At 53.9% G+C, this 19698-nt stretch overlaps 1 protein-coding gene across 3 annotated transcripts; it reads right to left on the bottom strand.

Annotated features, from left to right (window-relative positions):
- Nucleotides 1–290: 290 nt before the first annotated feature.
- Nucleotides 291–15546, bottom strand: LRFN5 (leucine rich repeat and fibronectin type III domain containing 5). 3 transcript variants are annotated; one of them, XM_075031015.1, is made up of 4 exons: nt 15525–15546; nt 9290–10682; nt 7885–8597; nt 291–603 (listed from the first exon to the last, which is right to left on the bottom strand). In XM_075031015.1, the coding sequence occupies exons 1-4, from the start codon at nt 15544–15546 to the stop codon at nt 494–496; spliced, it is 2238 nt and encodes a 745-aa protein (XP_074887116.1). In that variant the 3' UTR covers nt 291–493. The 3 variants fall into 3 exon arrangements, with proteins under 3 accessions (XP_074887116.1, XP_074887114.1, XP_074887115.1); XM_075031013.1 differs by lacking the exon at nt 291–603 and having other exon boundaries at nt 7005–8597; XM_075031014.1 differs by lacking the exons at nt 291–603; nt 15525–15546 and having other exon boundaries at nt 7005–8597; nt 9290–10729.
- Between the last annotated feature and the right edge of the window lie 4152 nt (nt 15547–19698).

Here is a 19698-nt window from a genome sequence, read left to right as displayed (position 1 = left end):
AGAGACACAGGTAACCCCGGCCATCGCTTGCCGCGGTGCCGAGCTTGACCCCGCTCAACGCTGCTGGGCGTGCATACCCCAGGCTGCACGGGGCCTTTCCGTGCCGAGAAGCAGCACCGCGCACAGAAGGGCATGCCTGCTGCCGGGCAAAACCCTCCGGATCAACCAACATGCCCACGCCGTCGTAGTAAAACATTTATTTGTTCAGGTGATATAAGCTACCATGTTTACAGTTTGTGAACTCACCACTGGCGACATTTAACATGACTTGGGACTGCAGCTGTTGCCACCAGATTTTTCATCATAATTTTTAGTTTTATAAAAACCTTGGACACCAGAAAAAAAGGTATTTAGACTTAATGTGGCAGATGGGAGATGGGCAATCTGTGAACGGGGGAAGAAAGTTTATCTGACGCAGCCAACCTCAACAGCCTCTTGGCTTCGGCTGCAGCTTCAAGTAAAGGTTTCAGTGGGGTGAGCACGGTGCGACACGTTAATCTTCGGTGAGGTGGAATCGTATTGTTTTCTGCCGAGTAAGAACGTCGGTGGCAACGTTTTCGGGGAGCGGAGGCGGGCAGGCGTCCTGCGGGTCGGCCCCGGCTTCTGTGCAAAGAGACAAAACAGAGACGGTGAGGGGACAAGGAGCAGGATCCGGCCCTTCCTCGCCGCCGAAGCCGACCTGCCGCGGGGCAGGCGGCACCAGGAGGTGCTTGGTGGGGCCAGCCCGAGCACCGCACTGCACCGACAGCCCTGGCAGCTGCCCGCGGAGCCGCCCCGGGCAGCAGAGCCTGCCTTCGGCCCCGGCACCCCGCCGGCTCGGGTGCCGCCAGCACCACAGGGCCGGGGCGCAGCAGGCAAGAGCGTGGTGGCTAACAGGAGAAAGGGTTGACGGCACCCGGCATCCCCTGCCTGCGGCTCAGCCAGCCCCCCGCCAGCCAGCTTCCGCACCAGCTCTAAGCGCTGGTACAGCAGTGCTGCTGCTAAAGGGAAAGCCAAACTAACAAAAAAACCTCCCCAACCCCCAGAACAGAACCAGCAAAGCTCATTGTTCCAGAATCAGAGAATTTTCCAGTTTCTAGATTTGCTTCTGCCCTCATTCAGGCCAATTTTTCCATGGCAGGGATTTCAAACTCTTTGCATAGCTTCAGAGGTTTGCACAGAACTGAAAACACCAGAACGGAGCAGTGGATGGGCATGAGTCCAGCACTTGCCTTCATGAGGTTTACATACAAGAGAAAAAGCCACCGTAGAGAGAATGCACAGATGTTTAATTGTCCTGCCCTGAGCTCCCACATCGTTTCCATCAATCCATGGCATAGCAGACAGCCCACGGGGCAGCTGTTTTTCCACAGGAGGAGCACTGCCTTGCCGGCGGTCCCACCGTGCCCAGCCTCTCTCCCTGCCACCCCGGCACGGCTTGACTTACCTTACAGAATGCAAAGCTGCAGCTGCGGTATGTAAATACAAACTAGACACCACGTTTAAAACTTGGTTTGCTGTGGGTTACAGCTCCCAGCTGCCTACAGATTCCAAAGCTCAGGTCTGGCAGGGGCTCCCTGCCGTGCCCACACCGCGGGCAGGCTGGTGCTGCCCCCCACCGCCCCCTCCGAGGGCCTCCGGGGAAACCAAGGGGGCCAGGGCCACAACCCTTACTGGGTTTCCTCATTTCCCTCTTCCAATGGAAATTTCCCCTGCAGAGGCAATTGCACAGCTTGCACACAAGACGCGGTGGGCACCTCTAGGGAAGCAAGTCTGGCACGCACACGTAAAACTGGCAGTCCGGGAGGAAAACCAGCTCGGCACCAGGCTGGGCACACCAACTTGTTCTCAACTTCCAGACTTGTGACAGGAATGCTTTCTAAAGTGCAGTGCTTGAAACGACCTGAGGTGACGCAGCTTATTCCAGTACGACAAAAACAAGAGCTTATTCTGTTCATTTTCACACAAAGTTTCCGACGTGGGGTCTCTCTGCAGCCAGCGATGTGCCACGTTTGCTTTTTTCCCTTTTTAGTTTCCTTCCTTCCAAGCTAAGCTTCCTTCTTTCTACAGCAGCAGCCTTCACGCCTGGCTTTTGTGAATAAATCAATTATATTAAAAGTCTACAGTCAGCAAGACCAGTATGATTTGCCTTTTGTTGGTCTTGCATAACTGATGCCAGGGTGTAAGTGCTTTAACTCGCACCACTTCAGCCCCACTAACCTGCGCACTTTTGTTTTGTGGACGTCTGTACTGTTGTGAAAGCAAGACCACAGCCACGTTCAAACAGTAAAAGTCAGTACAGGGCACGTGTATTATTCACAGAGTTGATTAAATCTGACATTCAGTGCCTAATGAGATGTACCTGCCCGCAGCCTGCACGGAAGGAAAAACAACACTGCTGGCTGTGCGGGGTGGGCTGGCGGCAGCCAGACCCCTCAGCGGGTGCCTGATGCCCAGAGGGACGATTGGCGACAACGGCAGGAGGGGGGCGTAGCACTACAGAACGACCTGCAGAAGGAACCGGCACTTTGCCGCCTGGAAGCCCCAGCTGGGCAGAGGTGCTGTGGTGGGTTACTTACCCAGCAGAGGCCGGATCCGGCAGCACAGGCTCTGGCACCAAGTCCAGACACCCTGACATGCAGCAAGGCATGCAGAAACACATTTGCAAAGGGAAAATACGGGATACGTGTTTTCTGTAAGCAGGACCCTTTTGACTTTGCCATGGTTTGCTTCTTTTACACCAGAACTTTGGCCAACATAAAATTAATTACTACGTCACCAGGGGAAAGGCACTGTGTGATTTTGTGGCTGTTGTTGCTGCTTTAGGAGAGCAATAGCACACCCCTGGTTGCAAGCAGCACCCTAGAACAGGACAGTAACTGTTCTTGAGCTATTGCAATGCTGACAGACGTTGCCACTCTGTGAGCGGCACCTCCGAGACTTCAGTTCCTTTCGATTAATAGGAAGAGAAGCCATAGTAAGTGATAGCGGCTGTGACCATTACTTCTGCTGGTTCAATCAATTACTGGGGGAAGAAACGCAATCCCTCTCTGTGCAGGGTGCCTGCTGTGGCTCTGGGTACAGTTTCGCAGCAGCACTGGGGGGGGCTACGTTGCGCCTTCTTGAGGGCACGCACGCAGTGAGCGCTGGCTGCGGCAGGACTGTCGGCCGCCACGGCTCAGTGTCGCTCCGCCGTCCTGGGATGCTCAATGCCAGGCATCCGTCTGGCTCCGTGACCACGCCCAGGTGCCTAAGGAGTTACTGGGAGATGCTTTGTGCAGTCCCAAAGCAGCGACCAGCGGGGCTTTCATGGTCCCCAGGAGGCAGGAGCATCCCTGTGCTGCTGGCAGCCAGCCGCGAGCCTCCAGCAGCTTTGCAGCCGGCAGGGACGAGACGAGCTTGCAGCAGCACCTCGGCAGGACCCCTCAGGCAGGCAGCGTGCCCCAGCAGCACCCACCCTGTGGTGGTGCAGGCAGCGGGGGCTGCCGGGCCCTTCCCAGCCAAAGCGGCGTGTGCCCGGGAGCCGTGTCCCCTCTCCCAGGCAGGGGACACGTGGCCGTCACTTTCCAGTTCACTCTTCGTTATCGCAGGGCTGCCCGGGTGTGTGGGGAGGGCCATCAAACACATGGGAACACGCTGGCAGAAATAAAGCCACATTGGCACCCAGAGCAGAGCAGTACCATATATTCACTGTAAAGAACATGCCCAGAACACAAGCAGAAAGGCAGCACAGAAAACAACTAACACAACAAACTTTCCACCCGACAAAGCCCTGCTTCTCCATCCGAACATGGTTTGTACCAGCCCTCTTTAACACAACACGTATGCTCTGAGAAAAGGATTACGAAAAGATGTCAGAGGAAGCATGTGCCAGCAATTTAAATAAGAGTAAATAAATTTCTGAAGTAGCTTCTCCTCCTTCGGTGCTCGTGAAAAGAAGACACCATCTCATGGCTAAAACCTCGGTTAATCTATTTTCGAGAAGCATCACAAGGAGCAGACCCGCAGGCTGGGCGATGCCCTGAGGTTTGTCCTGGTCCAAGTCTCTGCAAACTCCCGTCTGCAGCCTGGGGTGAAGCCAGGACTGCAGTGCCAGGCCAGCCGCAGACCATCGCACCCCCCGTCCCCCGACACCCCTAGGACTGCCCCATGTGTCGGCACCCATCGCTCGCAACGGGGAACACTCTGCTTGGGTTTACTGAACTCATATGCTCATTTCTGAAGCATTAGAAGATGTTGCAGTACTGCACTCTGAAGAAAGACGCACCAATGTTATTCTGAACAAGGAATATCTCAGCACTTTTTCTGCCTCAAACTGTTGGCAACCTCTGGTTTTGCAGAACAGAAAGGACAGAGAATTTCCTCCTTCACAAGGCTTTCCACACTTTGACTGAATCAAGCCTGAATAAAACAGAATGTCCTGCTGCACAGTTACTCCAGTGGAAATGGCAGATTTCATGCCCAGTGCATTCCCAAGGGACACTCCTCTCTGCTGAAGAGAGAAAGCTGCACGAGACAAACCCTCAGCTATCCAGGTCTAACCATTCCTACACTATTAGCAAAGAATTAAATCAAACGCAGGGACATATGGTCCTTCTAAGCTGCTTATACAGATGCATTGTGGACGGAACGCTCAGCTTCAGTGTTTAGAAAATGATTCCTTTGAGTAAAAAATTAAAAATATAAAAATAAACCTCCCTAAACCACAAGAAGCTATTAATATTTTAGCACTTTCACAAAACATTAGACACATTTACGTCCAATTTTAGACAACATATAAAGCATTTTCATTTGATGTTTTTAAAATGCACGATTAAAACAAATACCTCAGCAGAAAACCTTTAAAGCGATCTCCGTACCCAACCACAAAGTGAAGGTACTGTCTGCAGAGAGCAGCTCCTCGCTGGGGCACAGAAGCACACCTTTTTCCCATGTTTGACAATGCCTTCATTGCCAGACTACCAGAACTTGGACAAATACATCACTGCCTCTGACAGTGCACTACTTTAATAGCTAGTTTCTGTGCATACAGCCCTTCAAGAAGAATGCGGACTTCCAGAGAAATCTAGGGAGGGATTTTTTGTTTGGTTTTTTTTTTTTTTTTTAGCTTTTCCAGCAGGAAGCGGGTACTCTAATTTTGAGGCTTCGTTTCCTTTTTGGTCTCTGCATTTCCCAAGGGAAGTAAAAGGGCTTTCTAAAAAAGAAACAGCCTCTTCTTTTTATGTCCTTTACACCACCCCCACCCCGAGTCTGTTTTTCCACGACAGGCAGTAAAACCACCGAGAACAACCCACGACGGCTGAGAGCAACAGGAGTCACCCGGCGTGCGCATCAGTCCCAACCGAGCTGCAGGGCCTGGGAGGCAGAGACCGGGGGCTGCGGGGAGACGGTCCTGCCGGGAGACGTTCCCTGCCGGGAGATGCTCCCGGCCGCCACTGCTCTGGGGCCAGCCTGCGGCCCTGGTTAGAGCCGGGGTGTCTGCTGGCATCTGCCGGGGTTACATTGCTCTCAAGAAGAAGAACACAGGACGTAAAATTTAACTGTTTATCACTTTAATGGCCACAAAGCCCATATCAACCTATTATTTGGCATCTGAGTGCACTAACGTTGCAGAGTTAAGCTGTCTCTAATTTAAACACAATAACCATATGAGTTTAACTAATATTAATTGTAGACTTTTCTTCAGAACGAGCAAAGCAGCAGAAGCACGTCTGCCATCCTCACAACGTGAGGTTTTCAACTGCTATCCCCTATTGCCATACATTTACAACCTTACGTGGTGGCCCGAAATTATTCTATCACACACACACCACAAACAGGAGGTTAAAGTTGAGACCATCTTCCAATGCCTTCATCGTGCACAGGGATTAAAAAGAACTGAAACAAACTGTAAGAGTTTACAGGAAATATGCCCAAAAAAGTCTAGGAAAGAAGGAGATGACCATCATCATCCCGATCAATCATCACTATCAGTCGCTGAATGGCTACGTACCCGCCTGCTGCAGCCCTGCCCTGCAGTACTGGGGTCAACCTGCCAGCCCATGCTCGCTGCCCTGCTCTCTGTCCTGCTCGCTGCCCTGCTCGCTCCCTTGCTCTCTGTCCTGCTCGGTCCCCTGCTTGCTCCCTTGCTCGCTGCCCTGCTCTCTGTCCTGCTCTCTGTCCTGCTCGCTCCCTTGCTCGCTGCCCTGCTCGCTGCCCTGCTCACTCCCGCGCTCGCTGCCCTGCTCTCTGTCCTGCTCGCTGCCCTGCTCTCTGTCCTGCTCTCTGTCCTGCTCGCTGCCCTGCTTGCTCCCTTGCTCACTGCCCTGCTCGCTGCCCTGTTCTCTGCCCTGCTCGCTGCCCTGCTCACTGCCCTGTTCTCTGTCCTGCTCGCTCCCCTGCTCGCTCCCCTGCTCGCTGCCCCTCTCGGCTCTCTCCCCCGCACCTGAAGGCACCAGCACTCTGCCTGGAGCTCAACCAAGTCACACTTCCCTGCCCCAAAGGAGGTCTGCAGGACTGCAGCGACGCTTGCCGCTGCAGCTGGGGTGCGGGGCTGCTCCCGCATTTCCCGTAGGCTGCCCTCGCCCACGTTTCACACCTCCGCGCACCTGCGCTGTCGGGAAGGGGACAGCCTCCGCTGCACTCACTGCCTGCCGGGGTGGGGGCCAGCTCTGATAACGGAGCAGCAAAACCAAGCCTCGCGTGGGTTGGGAGCAACGGGCAGACACCTGCCCTGATGGCTGGTGCTGAACGGCAACCTGTTTTTGCAGCGTTGGCACTAGGCAAAGCCATTGCCGTGGCAGCCCCCGGGCTCTTGGATGGGGCTGGGCCGGGACCGAGGAGGGTGCCCTGAGAGCGGGTGGCCACTGCGGCCACCGGACCCAGCGCCACGGGGTGAGGATGCTCGGGGACCGCGGGTCAGGCACCCTCTCGGGGAGACCCTGCGGCAGAGCCCTGCCGCTCCACCAGTGCCCAGCCCCAGCGAGCCAGACCCCGGCAAGAGGAGAGGGACCCTTGGCCCCGGCACCATCCTCCTCCTCCTGGCCCCCATCGTGGGACCCGCCGAGCGGCACCCACGGGCCCCGGGCACGGCTCCTGGGCGGGCAGTTACCGCGAGGCTGGCTGGTGTATGGAGTGAATATTTTATTTTACACAACATAACAACACAGCGTTGTTGTTTCTGTACAGCATCTGCCTATAAACAAAGGCAACACCATTGTCACGGAAAAGAAATATACAGTCTGACCGTTTTAAAAAATATCATTTTACTGATTGATCCAGAAGTGGTTATTTGTTAGCTTGGAGGAAATTTCATTTCCTTTATAAAAGGCTTTTTCTGTGAAAACTCTCTCTTTTGTTTTCTGCTACTGCAGAACCAGGAAGCCAGTCCTAGAGTAGGGAAGGCACTGGTGCTGTTTCATGCTTTTTTTCACCCCTTAATCTTTTTTTTTCCTTTTTTTTTTTTAATCTCTGAATGTTGCCTTCTGTTTTGATATTAAATAAAATCAAATGAAAACTAAATAAAACCCTGTGTGCACTGGGTGGCTTATACAGAACCCCGCATGAACAAGCCATTAATCAGCGAGACAGCAGCGGACTTCCAAATCCAATTCCCCGGGAGAGGGAGTTTCACACAACGTTTGGTGTTTTGTTTTTCATTGAAATAAAAAAAAAAAAAAAAGAAAAAAAAAGCAGGTCACACAGTGCTTTCCAATATCCACTCAGAACTGGAGAAAGTTGCTTTTCCACTATCCACATCAGAGCTGTCTGACTGGACTAGCATCCCGTTCATGGACATGCTCCTTTTGGACCGCAATCCACCTGCGCCCCAGGCGCTGCCGAGGCAGCGGGACTCCATCAGCTCGCCGCCCAGGGAGAGCCTGCGCTTGGCTCGGGATGTGTCAGCTGGCAAAGTGAGGAACTTACTTGGCTTTGATTGTGCTCTTTTGTACGTGGGGGCCCCTTTGACAGAGTCGGGGGGACGGCTAGCTAACTGCAGGGCAGTGGAGTTATTTCTGTTAGTGTTTTGGGACTCGATACTGCTGACAGCTTCACTCTGCGGCTCGCTGCTTGGCTTTGGCCCCGGCTTTCGCTTCTGCTTCTGGGAGACAGAAGTGCTGGAAGTCCAGGCGGGAGGCAAAGCGGAGGTAGTGGTGGCCGAGTCCTGGCTGGAGCCGGTCTCCGGCGACTGCGTCACGCCGTCGCTGGCAGCCTTGCAGCACTGGATGACCTCTTCGTGCCCGACAGCCTGCTTGGACATCGACTGCGACAGCACCCCGCTGCAGCCCTGGATCTGAGCCCCGTTCGTCTGCGAGTACACGTTGCTGACCTTGGTGGCCTTCTGCTGCCCGTTGTTGTTGCACACCTTGTAGCGGATCATGAGGATGATGATGAACACAAGCACGGAGGCCACGATGATCCCACCAATGATGATAATCATGGTCCCACCCAGGAACTGGGACTGCATGAAGTGGCAGCGCACGTAATCCTGCTCGGTGGTGAACTGCGTGCAGCCCACCACCCTGGTGGCGGTGAGCGAGGTGATCCCATCATCATAGATGGCCAGGACGCACAGGTCGTACACAGTCCCAGCGGCCAGGTTGTTGACCAGGAAGGTTTTGCTCGTGGGAGGTATCATTCTGGGGGAGAAGGAAACCAGCGTGAGTGAACCCGCCAGACCCGCAGGCACCTCCCCGCCATGCGCGGCAGCCCCGGCCGTGGTGAGCACCACCGGGGCTCGGCTCCTCCGCTCCTGCCGCCACCCCCGCAGGGCTGCTCGCCGTTTGCCCTGCGTTTGGTGCGGCAGCAGCCGCCGCCAAGCCCCTGGCATGGCTTGGCATCGCAGAGGCCCCCAGGAGAGTGACCATGTCAAAAACATAAAAAGAAATTAGCAAGCACAGGCAGTTTTGAACGGTGTGACTGTTACACCCGGCAGCACAGAGCCTCTCTGCCAGCACACCAGCACGGACACCTCCAGAAAGTGCTACGAGGAATGCATTTACAGACACCTTTCTGCCCATGTTTTCATAAAGCTGAGAGCGTTAAGATCCATTTAACTCATCTAACTTTACAACCTTTCTGCCAATCAGATTAGTTTAGAGGATTAGAGGTCTGTCTGGATTATCTAAAAATAACACCATTCAAGGTAATTTCCCTATTTGCGAGTAGGAAATTGCATGAGTCTTTCCCGAGGTTCCCACCATCTGCTGCCACGGGCAGGGCTCTGAAATTCCTGCCGCTGCGGCGGAGGGGGCTGCCCAGAACGGGGGGCAGCAGGTCAGCACCAAGCAGCCTGGCAGGGCCCCGCACAGGCGGGCTGGGGCTGCCTTACCTGTAAACAAGGGAGTCATCGTAAGTACCGTTGTACTGGATTTGGAACATACGTATCCCAGGTATATTCCTCTGAAAATTGAATTTCAGCAGAGCAGTAGAGGATGTTGCTTCCGCAACGACCACCTTCTTATCTTGGCTGACTTTCGTATCCCCATTGCTACTGCTCGCGTTGGAGCCCGACTTGGTGGAAGTGGAGATATCCGAGGAGCCGGGGTCAGGCTCGTGGATGTGGTTCGTGCTGTTCAGCAAGTGGGGGAGTTTGATGATGTGCAGGTCTACCGTCTGCGTGGCCTCCCCAGCCGGATTGGAAGCAATGCAGGTGAAGGAGCCCGTATCCTTCACCGTCGTTATAAGGATGTCGAGCGTCCCGTTGTCGTACACCACGGACCTCGTTGCGTTTGAAATCAGTTTGCCCTCGGGTGAAATCCAATGAATTGCTGGTTCAGGGTCCCCCCGGGCCTTACACCGCAGTGCTGCCCGCTGGCCCTCCAGCACCCGCAGCTCGTGGGTGTGCCGGGTGATGAGAGGAGGCTCACACAAGAACTCCTCCTCGGGGATCGACCAGAAGTACCGGCCGGACAAGAGCGTGGGAGAAGCACACGTCTCCAGGTCGTCTTCCCTTGAAAGACGCCTCAGCCACAAAAGCTCACAGTTGCAATGCAAAGGGTTCCCACCAAAGCTCAACGCAAAAGTCGAGGGGCTGATAATTCCTGAGGTTGCTAGTACCTGAGCTCGCTGGAAGAGAGGATCAGGCGGTAGCTTCTGCAGTTTGTTAGACGTGACATCCAACCTGGTCATCTTGTGGAGGTGGGAGAACGTCCCCTTAGGAATATGATCAATCATGTTGTGGTCTAGACTGAGAGTGTGCAAACTAACCATCTTCTCCACTGCATCCCAGGGGATGGTTTCCAGATTGTTGTAAGACAAATCCAATTCCTCAAGAGCTAAAACATCATCGAAAGCTGTGGAAGAAATTAAAGTCAGCTGGTTGTTGTTAAGTATCAAGTGGTGAAGATTGGAGAGTCCACTGAACATGTCATTAGTGATTTTAGTCAATCGGTTGCTGTTCAAATGCAAAGCCCGCAAATTGCGCAAGTCGGCAAATGCGTGAGGTGTAATAAAACTGATTGTATTCCTGGACAGCGTCAGGTCCACCAGGCTGGTCATATTGGCAAAGTCTTTCCTTTTAATGTTTGTAACAAAGTTGTCTGCCAGCCTTAACTCCACAGTCCTCCTGTCAATGTTGGGAGGAACAAATAAGAGCCCTTTCTTGGCACAAAGGGTGGCAAGGTTCGGAGACAAAATCTGACAGACACAGCGCTTTGGGCAGATCTGAGCTCTCACCGCTATGCCAATGAACAGCAGAAACAAAAGCAGTTTTTCCATTGTAGATCAGGTTCAAGAGCCTGTAAGGGAGAGCAAATGTCTGTTAGTCTCTGCAAGATGAGCAAATGACAATAAAAAAGTAAAGACAAACTGTCTGTGGTTAAATCATGAAACTGAAGCTCATGTAAGTGTGTCATCCTCATCCTGTTACCTAATGTCTTTATCATTCTCTGTATCCTGACATAAGAGCTTCTCTACAACCTTCCAGAAGAACAACTGAGAGATAGGTATGTTTGCATATACACATATATACACACAGACACTCATATACAAATGACAACGCAATTTGGAAGCAGCTGGTGGCACCGCACGTGGCGTCAGCAGTGCCTTTCGGGCCCCTCCTGCTAGAGCTAATCCCCGCCGTGCAACGCCCCTCTGCTCCAGGCGCTCAGCTTTCCGACAGATGCTCCTGACCTCACGGTCTGGAGTTACTTTGCCATAATACCATTATGTACTGAAAATGAGGGATGTTTCATGTGTGCTTTACTTGCTAAGCTAAAACTCTCGGCGGCCTCTAAATCATGGCAATTCAATGGGTTTATAGCCATCTCCACCGACCATTTAAGCCCTTAATGCTATTTTCAGAATAAACTCAGAAGGAGCTAATTTTATGTCATTCAAAACCCAAAAATGCAAATAAAACAAACAAAAAAAACCTCAAGAAAAACCCCCACAACAACCAGGGATCTAAATAAAAATGGAACATGGGCTAATTTTGGATCATTGCTGTTTTCCCGGCTGCCACAGCCAGCAACGCTGCACTCTTCTCCCAGAAAGCCTGACACTTCAATTAGCCTTATCTCTTACATTGCCAGATCCAGGATCCTCACAGAGTATGGAAACAAGGAAGATAACAACAGTGCCCACACCAGTTAAATGAGATCATCTATCAGTGACTACACCAAAAGCTCCGTGAGAGCTGCAGTGTCGGTTTCTGCGCAGCCCTGCGTCAGCATCCCTGCCACGGCGCAGGCAGGCGGGTGGGAAGGCAGAGGCTCCTCCACGGAGCGGGCGGGCAGGAGGGAGCACAGTCCTGCGGAGAAGCACCTACGTGTCCAAGAGGAAACTTGTGCCGTCGTAAGCAACAGGGCTCAGAGGGACTCCACATCGGAAATGAAGCACTCGGCTCCCTTCGGGACTGATAAAATTATACGTGTACAGATCGGATTACTCAGATGCATTATCATCCCAGAAATGTACTAATGAAGCTCATAAAATAAAGTTTCACGGCTAGCCGTAAGCAGGAGTCTTGAATCGTCATAGATATTTAAAGACATTTAACGTCAGAACAATTACTACTCCTATTGTCCAGTCTGTCCATAATCCATCCACAGTGCCATGCAAACTAAGAGGAGCCAACAAGTTGCAAAAAGGATGAGTGAAAATACCAGCCTCTAAACCCTGCTCTTTAGCACTATCAATTATTTTTTTTTCCTGATACTTCTGGGGACTGTAGGTTCTCATGACTACTGGCTCCAACCCTTGAGTCCCCCTAGGGAAAAAAAACTGAGTATGCTACCACAAGCATGGCTCATCACTACTGAAGTGCTGGGAACCATTACCATAACCATTACCATTACTGCTACCATTAATTGTAGCAGAAAGCAGACTTCCCAGGCAGCGTTCAAATACGTTTTGTAGATTCAGTTTCATCCAGCCCGTGCCCACACTGCAGGTCGGGGTGGTCCTGCAGGTGAAACGGACTTGGAGGAGAACAGGGATGCCGAGCAGTGGAGAAGGAAGCGCGGCAGAGCAAACCACCTACTCCAACCCCAAAACCTGCTGGTGACGCCTGGCCAGCCACCTCCCAACAGGGTGGCTGTAGTCACGGCCATGGGCTGTCACCCACCCTCTCCAGGCAGGACTTTTCTCTTTTAATCTAGATCTGGCATGTACCAGATTCAAACGGACTCAGTGGCTCAGGGCATCCGCAGCACGACCGCCAGGGTCCCCAGACAGTCTTGGCTGGGGACACCATGCTCATTTAGATTTGCTAACTTAATACTGCTAATTTAGATTTGTAGCTGTGATTACAGTAATGTGCTTGGATTTAGCCAAGTTCATTTGAAGAGCTATACAAGATTAAAACCAAATCAGCAAGGTGCATTTACAAGTTTGGAAATATGGTCGCAAGATGGAACGGCGACATACAGAGACACAGACATAAACCATAGCTGGAATGACAGGGTTATGACGAGGCTACCCACCAGTGGACATGGGTTTTTTGGATTTTAGGAGAGATTTTGATACTGTCAGAGACAGTATCCTCTGCACAAAATGCCCAGCACACGGCGAGAGCGGGACACAACGCGATCGGTGAACACCGGCCTGAAGGGTCAGGCTCAAAGGGTTGTAGTAAATGGGACAAGACCCAGCTGATGGCCAGTCACTAGCGGTGTCCCCTAGGACTCAGGTTTAGGGCCAGTCCTCTCCAGTGTTTCTGTCGGGGACCTGGACAGGGAGGCGAGTGCACACCACGTACACCTGCCCATGAGGAGGCACTCCTCCTCCAACTAGGAGGAGGCACTAAGTCCCTCGAGGGCAGAGGGTGCTTACGGAGAGGTCTTGGTGGATCAGAGCGCTGGGCAACCACCAGCCCTACCGACCGTACCAAGGACAAACGCGGATTTGGCACCTGCGACCTGATCTGTCCGCCCATCTCTCCCCGCACACCACAGTCCCCCATGGCTGCATCTTCGCAGCCCCAGGCAAGGTCAGCCCTGGGCAGGGCAGGCAGCTGCCCGCAGGCAAAGGCAGCGGGAGGAGAAGGAGGCCATCCCCGCGGGGAGCTGCCAGCGTCGAAGCTGCAGCCGAGACCGGAGCCTCCCTGGCAGTTAAGGCCGGGCAGGGGTGGAGGGTGCCCTCACCCAAAGCGGCAGACCCCCGGCTGGCTCCTCCTCGCCAGCCCCGCAGAGGCGCACCACTGCCCTGCCGAGAACCCCTCCGCAGAACGAGCGTCTCGGCCCCAGGCTGTCGCCGGCACAGCACCGGCCGAGAGCAGGACAGGCCCGGCAGCCCCATCACCCCGGAGCAGCCGGGCAGGCATGGGCACCGGCCGAGGACGGTGGATCGTGGCCTGCAAACACGGCCCACGGCCGCCGCTCCCCGGAGGAGCGAAGTGGGACCACAGAGGAGCACCCCGGGTCGCTTCTGTTTTTCAGGGCTCCTACGACTGCACCTCCAGGAGGACAGCGGCCAAGGGGAGGGAGCAGCTCCGGGACAGTCGGGCTCCAGAGCCCTCGCCACCAAGAGAAGGCAGCCCCCGTCCCGTGCCCAGAGTGGGGTGTTTGGACCCCAAAGGCAGAGCACACCGTGGCGGCGCACGCCTGCGAGCAGCTGCTGGCACCGCGCGGGGCTCACCAGCAGCCTGCCCTGGGGAGGGAGGACTGAAGAGCCCACCCCGTGCCACGGCGACGGCCAGCACCAGCACGACTGTTCGAAAATCCCACCAAGTCCATCGGCTCTCTCAAACTGCGGCTCGGGAGACTGTTGGGGGCAGATGCTGGGGGAGAAAGGAGGAGGGCAGAGAAAAAGAGGCATGCTGTTTCTCTTGGACCGTCTCCAAGCCCTGCACGGGAGCCTGTCTCCACGCTGAGCTGTCTTGACCAAAGGCAGCCGTGCCCGTGGGCTCCCACCGCTGCCCAGCGCCCACCTCTTCCTGGTAAATAGTTCCTTATCCAACCTTATCGGGTTTTTTTAGTGTCACCTAAGTTGTAACAGAAACGCGAGCGAAGCTTAATAAAAGTTGTGTGTTTGCACAAATGCTTACAAGTGCTCTAAGATCTGTACGTCATGCAAAGATGTACTGACATTTGCAGCTGAAGAACAGTACCGGACACGTCAACTGACAGGAACAGCAAAACCACACTTGGATTTAAATGACCAGGCCGGTGCCCCAGCCTGCGTGCCTCCGCCATGCAGAGACAGGGACAGCCCGTCCCCCCAGGCTGGACGTCACCCCCTTGCCACAGGGACAGCAAAAACATTTCACCGCCTCGCTGAAAGAACGCAGAGTATTTCCTCATGGGGCTGCTCAGCGTAGTACGCCGTCTCATGGCCGTGGCCCACAACTGAGATATTCCAGAAGACAGCAGGAACTGCTGGATCTGGTGGCTTAGAAGAACAGCTGCCGTAGGAAGACATGTCTTTTGAAAGTCAGCCAGGCCGTGCATCCTCTCCTTTCCCAGCTCACCTCGTCCCACACGCAGATAACTCGCAGCGACAGCAGCACTGACATGGCTTACAGCTTGTTGCAGAAAACACCTTTCTGACTAAGCAAAGCATTACCTGATTCTCATTACTTGCTTAAAAAATAAAAAAGAAGAAAAAGAAAGCACATCATTACCATAAAACAAATAGTGAAATGCTAGTTACCTAGGAAGGCGCGTGCTGCTTTCACTTACTACTTGGCATCTGCGAAAAGATAGGGATAGTCAAGCTCCTCACGTGACATTTGTGATTCATGCAAAAAAGGCTCTCATATACTAATTTTTAAATCAATTTTGTTGCTACATTTGATAATTTGAGTTATTCAATCTGTCTATAAAAACTAACTACAAATTACAGTGGGCTGCATGGCTCACTGCCGTACAGAAAATTGTGTCTCTGAAGAGCAAACAGGCCTGACAAGCGCCGGTGCAGGCTGCCCTTGAGACTGGGGCAGACCAGCCTGCTGCTCTCCTGTTGACCCGAAATGAGGAAGTCCTGCCCCTTACTCAATTTTCCCAGCTACAGAGCGGGTCCAACAGTGGTTCGGCAGAGCCTGGGCTCGTGGGGGCATGGACCCATCTTCCCTGTCACCCCCTTCCCACCTCTGCTCTGGCAGCTCTCAGGTGGGGCGTGCCAGCGCGATGGGCAACAATTCATCATTTTGTCCATCACTGGGTGTTTCTCACGTGGCTTCTGGGCTTTGCACTGGATCCATCTCAGCCGTGCTCCCAGTGCTGACTTCAGGCTCCTGCTGTCCCAAGTCCTGGCGGCTGTAAAACAGCCATCCCAGCACCAAGGAGGTACCCTGAGCTCGTCTGGGACAAAGCCTGTGCACCGGCAGGGTACAGGGGCAGCTGGGGCAGACGCTCTGCCCCTCCGGCACCGCACACTGCTCTGCGAGATCCCCTGAAGGAGGACTGCTCCCACCACTTCCAAGAGGAGTCACACCGCTGCCGCCGGGAGCCACGTCTCCTCTGAGGGTGGCAGCTCCCGGCAGCCCCCGGTGCTCCCCTGGGCACGTGAGGACCCGGCCATCCGGGATTTCCCAAGGAGGCAGACCCAGATCAGAAACCTCTGTGGGGGTTTGCCAGGTGAGGTCTGGCGCTGGGGCATGGCCGGAGTGACCCCAGCCCGTACAGGGCACTGCTGCACCAAAGCCTCTGCACGCCTCAAAGGCGCCCGATCAGCAGTGGGCTATGAAAATAAATGACCACCCACTGGTTCTAGCAACAAATTGAGGTCATGTAAAGAGCTAATGAATTTGAAATTTCTGCCTGGAATTGATCCAAGGGACACGGGAATGAAATGTCATGTACGCCAGGCTGAGATTGCTTCTTTTTCCCAATGTGCTGCTTGCTGCGGTTTTTTTGCCCCCACCTTCTTTGGGAGTAATAGGTTTTATGATACTTAGTGCAGCATCTGCCAATGTGTCCAGTGCTACAAAGCGTCATTTACATATTGTGAATTGCATAACACACGGAAGCAGCGGGATCCAGGAGACAGTAATTAATTAGCAAACGATTTCCACTGCATCCGATTCTGTTCAGATGGTAGGCGCTATACAAAGTCAGTGTGCTGGGGAAACCCAAAGCGGCACACTGGTAGCTGTTCAGAGCCAGTTGCTAATACGGTGCCTGGCTCAGACATAATCTGTCATCACTAAGGTCATGACAGAAGCTATTGACTGCCTTTCCTACCCCTCCAGGACTCAGCAGAAGTTGCGATTTTCAAGGTCTTTGCAAATGCAATTTCGTGGTGGGGAAAAAAAAAGTCTAGAAGCTGATGATATTCACCTGCTGGGGATGAAGGATGGGGAAATAGCTGACACCAGTCACCAAAGGCATCCTGCAGCCATGCTAAAATAGGTGCATATAAATGAAGATGCTGTGATATATGGCATACCAGCTGCTAAAACTACTGAAGTAGAGAACAAGGAGCTTCAATTTCACAAAGGTCAATGGTTTGTGAACACGCCTGAGTATTTTGCTGAATTGGAAGCAAAGCACCTAAGAAAACAGAAACACTCAGATCAAAGAACCTCACCCAGAGGTTTCCCTGGGGCTTCTGCTGGCCACCCAGCCACTGCACGGGCCAGGACCATGGGCCAGGACCACGGTCTCTCACCCCAGTGGCATGCACAAACTGCTCCACCAGCCATAAAGCCCTCTCATGCCAGCGAGGAGCAACATCTCCCGATATGGGCAGCAAGGAGCCCTCAGCTGCAAAGCAGCTCCTTCTAAGGTCCAGCCTGCCTATTTGCTTTTTGGGGAGGACATGCTGTTTTGGTTCTTTGACACTTGTAATACTTGCTGTAGGCCTGAACAGGTTAATCACCATGGGGAGGCATGCTACGGCAGAAATACTGTAGCCCAGTCATTGCTAAAGGGCTTCAAACGCTGTAACAAATACAGCTGCAACCCCTCTAACCTCTGGGAATTTTAAAAGCTACAGGACATCAAATCGTGCTTGCTCCAGGGTCTCCTTTGGTGCACCTGATGCGGCCGCAGAGGTGGTCGGCTGCACTCCAGAGGTTATGTCCCCCTGTAAATAGCAAAGTACAGCCCAGCACTGGAGGCAGGCTGGCTAATGAGCTGTTTCGCATAGCTGCTCTCATTTTCCTCCAGCCTTAAGCCGCAAACGATAAGCATGCAAAGCAATGCATTCTGGGACGCAATTCTTCTCCCCGTAATGAGGTCTAAACTGGCAAGATTAAAGTGAACAATAACAATTATTTTAATTAAAGAGATTTCTAGAGAAAGCAGAACTGGTATCAGTAAGCCCTAGACCGTGCCGCACGCCTGGCTGACATCTGAGAGCAAAGCTTCCGCTGTTCTCCCAGCAGGGCATGGTGCCGAAAATAAAGGGTGAGGCAGCCCCTGCCCAAGAGCTTGCAGGGGTCTGCACCCCTTCCCCAGAGCCTGCAGAAAGTGGGGCAGCAGCCGGGGGAGGCACCTGGCAGCAGGACCCAGCAGCAGACCTGGCTGCAGGCGGCTCTTCACCAGGAGCTGGCTGAGGAAGCAAGAGTGCTGGGAGAAAACGCGGCCGCTGGCAGGGACGGGGGTCAGCACGGCACCGGTGCGGCGGGCTGGAAGCAGTGCTGGGCATCCTTCATCTGCTGCCTGCGAGGGGCTGGGAAGGGGCTCCTGAGGAAGGACCACATCAGCACATCCCGCCCAGCGGGGCTCTCTGTAAGTGACCACTGGCAGTCAGTGCCGGAGATGGAAACACGGGTTAGACCGACCTCTGATCCAAGCCACAAAGTCCCTCTCCGGTTCTGTCTGATGCAGAAAACCAACCGGTTTTCTCCAGAAAGAAGTAAGACGACCACAATGCTGCGGTGTGAACAGCAAAACTGCAAACGAGAGCTTCCAGGAGGCAGAGGATGCTTAAATCAGCAAGTGACGGCAGCAAGGAGGGCAAGGCAGGGCAGAAGATGGGGTGCGAGGGGGAGTGAAGGCGAGTCTCCCCACACCGTCTGGCCCAGCTGAGGGCCAGGGCAGGGGACGCTTCTGCCTTTCAGTGCCGGGCCCTTTTGCACTGCCCGGGGCTGCAGAGCGGAGGAGGACGGGCGGATCTCCCACGGAGCATCGCAGCACCGCACAGGAACGCCGCGCGGGAGGGACGTGCCGAGCCGCAGCCGTGCTTCCACCGGAGCCGGCTGCAGGCCTCCCACACCGGAGCCCGCTTCGGTCTGCGTTCTCCTGCCTGAGCACCTCTCAGCGAGGCCACGAGAGCACCGCTGCCACGTGGCGCCGGGCAGCCGTGAGTCCGGCATACCGGAGAGCAGTGCTGGCAGCCAGAGCCCGGCACGGGTACCCCAACTCCAGCTACCCTCGGCTTCAGTCTGGGACCGCGTCAGCCAAATGGCTGCGATAATGGAACAGTCATTACTTTATAGCAGGACAAAATGCCCACCCTGTCAGTATATAAAAGAAATTTCAATCAGGTGAAGGCAGACCCCTCTGCAGAAGACAGAACCGCTGAGGTTGGCAGGACCTCCAGAGACCACCTCGTCCATCCCACTCCTGCTCAGGCAGGCTGGGGTAAAGCAAGCTGCCAGGGCCATGTCCCTCGGACACCAGGTATCTCCCACTGCCGTGAGCCTTGCTAAAGCAGGCACAAGGTGCGAGACCCAGGCTCAGAGCGAGGGCCCAGGGGCGGCACTGCCAGTTCACACGGGGATGCTGCCTCTCCTGGCATAACGTACATTTCTTCCTCAAAAGCTCCGTTTCTGGATTTCTGCTGTTTCTCACCTGTCTTCTACACAACAAAACGCTTCAGCTCTTGCCCTTGCAGAGTACAGCTTAAAAACATGCCTGTAAAGCTCAGAAATTGAGGAGAAAAATAAGGTGATTATCCTTTGTTTACCTCTAAAGCACTTTATTTTAGAATTGTTTCATATTGTCTAGAGCCAAGTCCTCAAAAAGGTAAAAGCAATACTGGGCTCCCTGCACCAGTGCTAAAGGAGCATGGCTCCCAAGTCACGGCTGAAAAGTTTCCATCAGAAGCCGGGCAACATGGACACTTTCCAGGCACTCAGTTCCCTCACTTTTGCTGACACAGCTCTTTGTGTCCTGCATTTCCACAGGAGTGACAGAGCCTTCCCAGGAGGTGTGGGCAGGTTTAGGATCCAAAGCCTGACGCAGGCTCCATGCTCAGGTGGGCTGCCCGATGCTCACCACCCCCGGACAGCGAGCCCCCTCACCTCCAGCACCAGCGCGCTGCTGGTTCGCAGGAGGATCACCCGGAACGTGCCACGCCAGCAGCGTACGCCCTGGTGACACCGTAGTGGGCGCAGCTAATGCAGCAGGG

Source organism: Buteo buteo, chromosome 6 (genome assembly GCF_964188355.1).
Source record: "Buteo buteo chromosome 6, bButBut1.hap1.1, whole genome shotgun sequence".
NCBI lineage: Eukaryota > Metazoa > Chordata > Aves > Accipitriformes > Accipitridae > Buteo > Buteo buteo.
The sequence above is the reverse complement of the archived record's forward strand: the minus strand, read 5'-3'. Positions and strand labels throughout refer to the sequence as shown.

Coding starts and splice junctions, on each gene's coding strand:
- LRFN5 (XM_075031013.1), bottom strand. CDS start 15,546: ATGATGAATTGTTGCCCATCGC. Junction 10,683..15,524: donor GATGAATTGTTGCCCATCGC/GCTGGCACGCCC, acceptor CTTGAACCTGAT/CTACAATGGAAAAACTGCTT. Junction 8,598..9,289: donor GATGACTCCCTTGTTTACAG/GTAAGGCAGCCC, acceptor CTTCTCCCCCAG/AATGATACCTCCCACGAGCA.